We start from the raw sequence: 7,379 nt of genomic DNA, 5'->3' as shown, positions 1-7,379 counted from the left end.
TGATACCATGTGGAAAATATTAGATGGGAGAGAAATCTATGATCTGTTGTTTTTTTCACTGACCCTCGTGGGTATATTTATAGAGTACATAGGAGATAGAAACTTAGAGTACAAGATAAATATTCTATCGTATCTCTCTAGAATTTTATCTTTATCTCTAGAGTTTCTGTTAGACTCTTTTATGTCTAACTGTATGTAACTATATCTCTAACAGATCTACCTGCCAGTAGGAGGTAGGACCGAGTTAACTATGGTGACCCCTACAGGCCATGACCCTATTTAGAAAGGGAGGGAGAGATCCATTCTCACTCAATCCCAGAAAAAACTTTTAAAAGAAGGCTTATACTCACTTGCCATATGTATTTTTAAATCTAATTTAGCTATCCCGTGTAGAACTGTACGGGAAATCCCTAGTTAACCCTTAAAAAGAATTGGAAAAAGAAAAGGATAATTCATACCCGCTCCTGCCCTTTTCTAACGAAGAAGGGAGATTATTCCCCAAATTCCCCCCTGCGAACGACTCGCTTCAAACTCGGCCGCTTTCCGTCTCGCTTCAATAGTCTTGTTCCGATTTAATCGGAGCGAACCTGATCCTAGATACAGAGATCGTTGGCCGCGAGGGTTTGAGGCGGCGGCCGCGGTGAGACGGTGAGGTCCCAGGATTTGCGGCGGCCGCGAACGACGGAGTGCAACCGCGGCGAGAAGGTATTTTCCATTGGATTCAGAAAACTAGTTCCATATGATCGTGTCGGGGGCGGGGGCGGGGGCGGCGGCGGCGGCGGCGGCGGCGGCAGACACAATGGAAGTAGCAGACGCGCGTGCGACAAGCCATGGAGGCTTCTCCATCCCCATCGTTCTGAAAGAGAAAGGTCATCATCAAGAGGAGGAGGAGATTCATCTCCATCTGTTGAAGCAGCTGCTCACACCATTCATCCTGGTTCCGGGGGACGACCCGGTGCGCCGGGAGTGGATGCACGCTAAACCCACTCGCGGCAAGGAGAGGGACTCTGCGCCACCGCGTCGTTGCCACCGACTGTTCAGGATCAAGCTCTCCGTCCGGAGAGGGCAGGCCTTGTGGTCGCACAAGGAGACCCCTCGTTTCAGCGCCGAGCGAGAGGGCGGGGGCCCCCTCCGCCTCGTCCGCCTCGTCGCGGACGGGTCTCGTCTGGAACTGGAAGATGACGGCGGCCAGCTGGGCGCCATCTCATTTTTCCGCCTCAAGCCATCGCAGTCCGGGCTGTCCGGCAAAGGAGAGACGCTCGATCGAGACTCCGTGCCGATGAGGGTGGTGGCCGTCATCAGGCGGTTTCCTGGCCCCGGAGGCGACTGCATTGCCCTCATCTCCAAGCTGTGGTCGGCAAGACTCGGAGTGCGCCTCCATGACAAGCTCTTCCTCCTGCCCCCCGGCAATGCAACAGTCACCATCACTTTCTCCGAACGATGGTTCCGTGTCCCCTCTAAATGGTCGGAGCAGAAATTGTACACTAGGGTCGGCCATGATTTCGTCAACATTACGGCCACATTGGAGGAGCTGGCCCGGACGCTCTACCAGATGTATGAGCAAGAGGAGCAAGAAAAGATGATACTTAGCAAGAAACAAGAGCAGGAGAGGAGGAGGCAAGAAGAGTTGAACAGGAAAAGTGACGAGCTGGAGATGAAGCCCATGGCTTACATTCCTCTAGGTCATGGGGATATTAAGTGGGAATCATCTGATGAAGCAATGCTCCGAAGGTTTGAACTGTCACTGGGCACCAACAGGGAAGTTTTCTGCAACTTTGTTGAACAAGAATGTCCTCAGGACATGCGTTGGAGGCTTGCCTGTTATGACAGATTCGTTCTGCCATTGACAACGGTGGAGCTTCAGGTAGTGGGATTTGTGGAAGGCTATTTGGACCCAAAGACCTTCGACTTCATAGAACAAAGAGGCCAGACAGAGACGTTAAGAGCAGTGGCAATGGTGTCGGTGTCACCACAGGTGGATCAGATTTTGAGTTTCAAGTTCCTAGCAGACAATCTAGCAATACGGCTCAATGATGGAACCATTCTTACTGGCTGGACTGGAATCACAGTTAGCATCCATTGTGGAGATGATGATGATGATGATAACAGTTGCACATTCTTGTCCTGCACCTCAGCAGAGAGCTCGACACACCAAATTCTAGAATGGAAGAATGATGGTAAAAACCCCATACCATGTTCATGTTTGCTTGTTCAGCTCAATAGGAAGCTTCGCCAGGTAAATGCCACAATGACTAGCAGGGAAGAACAGGATTTTGGACTTAGTTCCATCTTTGCATCAGAAGCAGAGGAAGACCAGGGACTTTTGTATCACCACATGCAACAAGAAAATGATGATTTGAGGCATAATGTGTTATCCCTATCTGGGAAGCTATCAGTGGAAGGGGAAGGGGAAGGTGAGTACAGCTTGTTGTTTGAATCTCCTGGGGAATCTGATTGGGTGAAGGTTTCAGAGCCATATGTACCCAAGTTTCCAACTGATGAGGAAATTAGGATGAGGGAAGAGTGGCGCAAGGAACGGCTTAAGCTAGTCATGGAGCCGATCACACAACCGGTGCCTGAACCAAGGAGGGGTTGGAATTATTTCATGTGTAAGCCAGGCAGCAGGAGCACCAGAAGGGCAGAGCTCCCAGTGCGTGAACCTTTCGCAGGGTTCCACTATTGGATCTTGTCTGACAAATTGGAATGTAAGTTCATATATATATTCATCTGAAGTGCATCTCCATGAGCACCACTTGTTTGCTGCTTGTTAACCTGGGTACAAAATGGTGATCACTATGACCAACATATTGGTTGTGAACTTAATTAGCATACTTTATATAGCAAAATGGATTGTGCTTACTGCTTACATAAGAAAACGCCTACCAATTCATGTAATGTAACACAGATAGCAAGGTAACAACAGCCTTAATGTAGTGTTATAGGGAAAAAAATAACACTCGGGAAATGAAACAGCCGCTTTTCCTTAACTCTCTGGCTGTATGTTATTACCAGTTGAGGAATTCGGTTACTGCTTGGGGCTTTGCTAAGGAGGCTTAACTTTGCAATTCAAGTAACTAAATATATGCCTGTGTTTCGTACTTTTTCTCCAAGTCTTGCATTCTTTTCTCTAAGACAAGGTCTGGGTACTGGTTATTGTTTGCTTGGTTTCTAGTTTTTGTTTGTTGCAGATCATAATACCATACTAATTAATTAATTCTTTGAATCCAGCAAAGTTGCATCCTAAGAGGAAGCTTTATCCTAGACTTGTTTGTTTGGAGTGGTGTACTTGCTCACCCAGCAGGATGTTGCAAGTCTACACCCTCGAGATCATTGTAGCTGATTCTCTCCATTCCTGCAAACTCGACATATCCGGTTTTGTCGCTATTAGGGACTTCCGAGATGAACAACGCAATTACATTTTCAACAGAGAAATGGATCACCCATTGACTGTCCAATCACAACATGTATGCACTCCATCTCTTCCTCAATCTTCTTATTAACTTCTCCAAACGTAATTGATGAAAACTATGGAATACTGATCAACTTTTCAGGGTGTTTTGCGGCTGCCAACATTGAGCCCTCGGAGAGCCATTGATAGTAATTCTGATATCTTGCTTGAGTTCAACCTGGAGATGAAGAGAACAGGTGATGGCATTGACAGTTACCATGAGCTGATCCAAGGAGTAGTAGAGCATCCTAGTTTAGAGGGGCGCAGATGGTCCAGAGTCAATGAGCTGTCCATTCTACCTTGTGGCAACCACTCTACTCCAGTGATGCGCCTGAAGCTCGCTATGATTTCGAAAGGCGTCGAGGCTACCATTGAGCTTCAGGCGCTCATTCTGCCTCCCGAAGGCATTGGTTTGCGCTGCACAGCTCGGGCAGGCTGGATAGATGATGACATTGAGCTTTTTGATGGCAAATACGGTGGCGGCGACAACACCTCCCTTCAGTTTGTGGTGGCGACGGAGCTGCATGGCGACATGGAGATCTACCTGGAAGGAGTATTCAATGGCGTGAGCAAGGCATGGTGCCTTGGTTTTGTGCCAAAGTTTCATGCATTGTTCTCTCAGGAGGTAGACTTCCAATTCGCTCAGCTTTCGCTGACTGTTGCCTGGTCCATGTAGATAATGCCCGTGTGGCTTTTTACAGAGTTGCCGTTCTATTTTCCTTTTAGCTTGCGAGACTTCGGACTGTTTCATATCCTGATTGTTCAGGCACATTTTTTTTTTTTCATTTTTTGAAAGACCAGGTATAGAACTGTTGCCATTGGTGTCTCAGATAATGTGAATCGCGCGCGAGCTGTGTTTTGGTATGTTTCAGCCCCCGTTTTACCTGAAATGTTGGAATGAGAATTTTCCGAGTATTCAAGTATATGGCATGTAAATTTCGTCTTCGTTCCATTGTGTGCTGCTGTGTGCCTGTGTGCAGGTATTCAGGTGGATGATTGTAGTTGGAATGTTCGATATGCGGCAAATGCTGGTATCAATTGAAGCAGCCAAAAAAAGAAATATCGCCGTTGCCGGGGAATTTTCGAGTATTCGAGTATATGGCATGTAACTTTCGTGATACGCAGCAAATACCGGTCTCAATTGAACCTTACGTGCTCTGAAAGGAAACACATTTATTAATAAATTTTCATAGCTGATATCAACCGATGCCTTCTTCGTTGCGTTGTGTCAAATAGTGGGGCGGTCTAATGCGCTATCTTCCCCTTCACTTCAAGCTCATGCCATTCCGATTGGGAGGAAAGCCCACATGGCCCAGCGTCTTTTTAGGCCCATGAGCGAATTATTAGCTAGTTAGATTTTCTATATTTTATGCGTAAAAAGTTTATAAAGTTTACGTATACATATATAAATTTTCTATATGCAAACTTTTTACATATAAATCAGTGTATCAATATGACCTAAAGAAACATTACGCAGAATTATGCACATAGAAAATTTATAGATAGGGACCTTATGATATAAAATTTGTGCATTGAAAATTTATAACTATAGATATAAATTTGAAATGAATTAAAAAAAACATACATATGGCCTATAAGATCCAAGTTGTTGGTCTCTATTCATAGTTAGTTTGGCCAGCTAGCAGAATAACAAAAGCCCAAGCCCAAAAATAACGTGAATATGGCTAAAAATGAAACAAAACCTAACACGTTTACCTGGCAAAAAATAAGATGGATAGATTCACGCATCGTGAGAGCGCGCGCACGCTCGGGCATTAGACTCCGGCCACACGTACCGGCGCGTGCACAGCACGTGCTGGAGAGACTGCATGGCATAATGGGTCGACACGGACCTCGTGATCGATCCCACGGCGAGTCCGATGAAACGCCGCGCGCGACGTGGCCCGTTGCCCTCCAGCATCACGGCGACGAACCGCGCGTGACGTGCACCGCGGCAGGCAATTTTCGGTAACTGCACGCAAGCAAAAGGCACGCGGCCGCCCGCGCGCCCCACGTCCCCAGCCCCCGCAGGCGCAGCGCAACCCCAACCCCGTGCCGCTCGCGGTCGGGTCGCGTGTGCGCAAGAGCTCAACGGAGCAGCCGCCGACCCACCCATCAATTCCGCGCGGGCGGCACGGCACGCAGGTATGCTAAGGCCATATTCGACGTAAGTCTCGTGGGCGCTATTACCTAGAATGACATATCATCTAAAGAGTTTGAGACTAGGATAAAACATCCCCTCTTAATGTATAGTTTCATCTATTGTTGTTTTCTAGGTTATATGCAAGACACAAGCTATCTAGGTAACAGTGCATAAAAGATTTCATCTTTATGAAACTCACTTCATCTCTCTTCATTAATACTTTGCCACATGATCAAAAATGTCTACATGTCACCCTATTTATTGCCCATGAAACTTCCATTGAGATTGGCCTAAGGGACGCCGCCACGGCGCGCGGTCACGTTCGTCGCGGCACAGCTTAAGGGGTGTTTAGTTGCGAAATGAAAATTTTTGGGTGTCGCATCTGACGCTTGACCGGATGTCGAGAGGGATTTTCAGACACGAATGAAAAAACGAATTTCACCGCTCGCCTAGAAACCGCGAGACGAATCTTTTAAGTCTAATTAATCTATCATTAGCGTATGTGTGTTACTATAGCACTTATGGATAATTATGGACTAATTAGGCTCAAAAGATTCGTCTCATCATTTCTCACGTAACAATGCAATTAGTTTTTTATTTTATCTATGTTTAATACTCTATTTAGGTGTCTAAAGATTTGATGTGATGTTTTTGCGGGAAAAATTTCGGGAACTAAGACCCGGTTTATTTCCTAAATATTTTCCCTAAAAACATTATATTGAATTTTTGAACACTTAGATGGAGCATTAAACACAGATGAAGTAAAAAACTAATTACGTAGTTACGGAAGAAATCTTGAGACAAATATTTTGAGCTTAATTAGTTCATGATTAGCCATAAGTGCTACAGTAACCCACATATGTTAATGTTGGATTAATTAGGCTCAAAAAATTCGTCTCGCGGTTTCTAGGCGATGCGTGAAATTCGTTTTTTTATTCGTGTCAAAAACTCATTCCGACATCCGGTCAAACACTTGATGTGACTAGCAAAACATTTTGTTTTGTCATCTAAACACAGCCTAAAACAGAGCCTTAGGTTTTGTTTAGTTCCCAAAAACTTTTGCTAAAGACATCACATCGAATCTTTGGATACTTAAATAGAGCATTAAAAATAGATGAACAATAAAACTAATTATATATTTATGAAAAGAAATCATGAGACGAATCTTTTAAGCCTAATTAGAACATAATTAGTTATAAGTGCTACAGTACCCACATGTGCTAATGATGGATTAATTAGACTCAAAAGATTCGTCCATGGTTTTCGGATGGAATCTAAAATTTATTTTATAATTATACTATATTTAATATTTTAAATATATGACCGTAAATATCGGTGTGCTAATGATGGATTAATTAGACTCAAAAGATTCATCCATGGTTTTCGGATGAAATCTAAAATTTATTTTATAATTATACTATATTTAATATTTTAAATATATGACCGTAAATATGGTCTCCAAAAATTTTTGGAAGTAAACGGGGTCTTAAATTAAAGGCGCAGTACTCCGCTGCTGTAGTGAGGCGGAGGCAGCGGGCAGCGGCGGCAGCATGTCCCGGATCTCACGTCTTGTCCGCCTGCCGCTACCGACTCCGGTGTCCCATCCTTGCTGCCTGCTTGCCTGCCGCTCTCCGCTTCTCCTTTTTTTTCATCGTTTTTTTTTTCACTCCTTGCTCGCCGCAGGCCAGGTACGGCACCCGCTTTCCTCAGAGCCACCACCCATCAATGCCCTGTCCTCATCGCCCTGTGAACCCAAAACATTTGTTTCCTTCTAGTAGGCTTCTACTA

At 45.1% G+C, this 7,379-nt stretch overlaps 1 protein-coding gene across 1 annotated transcript; it reads left to right on the top strand.

Moving 5' to 3' along the window:
* The first annotated feature begins 485 nt into the window (after positions 1–485).
* Positions 486–4,399, top strand: LOC102701827. Its single transcript, XM_006655512.3, has 3 exons — positions 486–2,705; positions 3,229–3,464; positions 3,552–4,399. Exons 1-3 carry the CDS (start codon positions 740–742, stop codon positions 4,122–4,124), a joined length of 2,775 nt encoding a protein of 924 aa, XP_006655575.2. The 5' UTR covers positions 486–739; the 3' UTR covers positions 4,125–4,399.
* The last annotated feature ends 2,980 nt before the right edge of the window (positions 4,400–7,379 follow it).

This window comes from Oryza brachyantha, chromosome 5, assembly GCF_000231095.2.
Source record: "Oryza brachyantha chromosome 5, ObraRS2, whole genome shotgun sequence".
Lineage (NCBI taxonomy): Eukaryota > Viridiplantae > Streptophyta > Magnoliopsida > Poales > Poaceae > Oryza > Oryza brachyantha.
The sequence above is the reverse complement of the archived record's forward strand: the minus strand, read 5'-3'. Positions and strand labels throughout refer to the sequence as shown.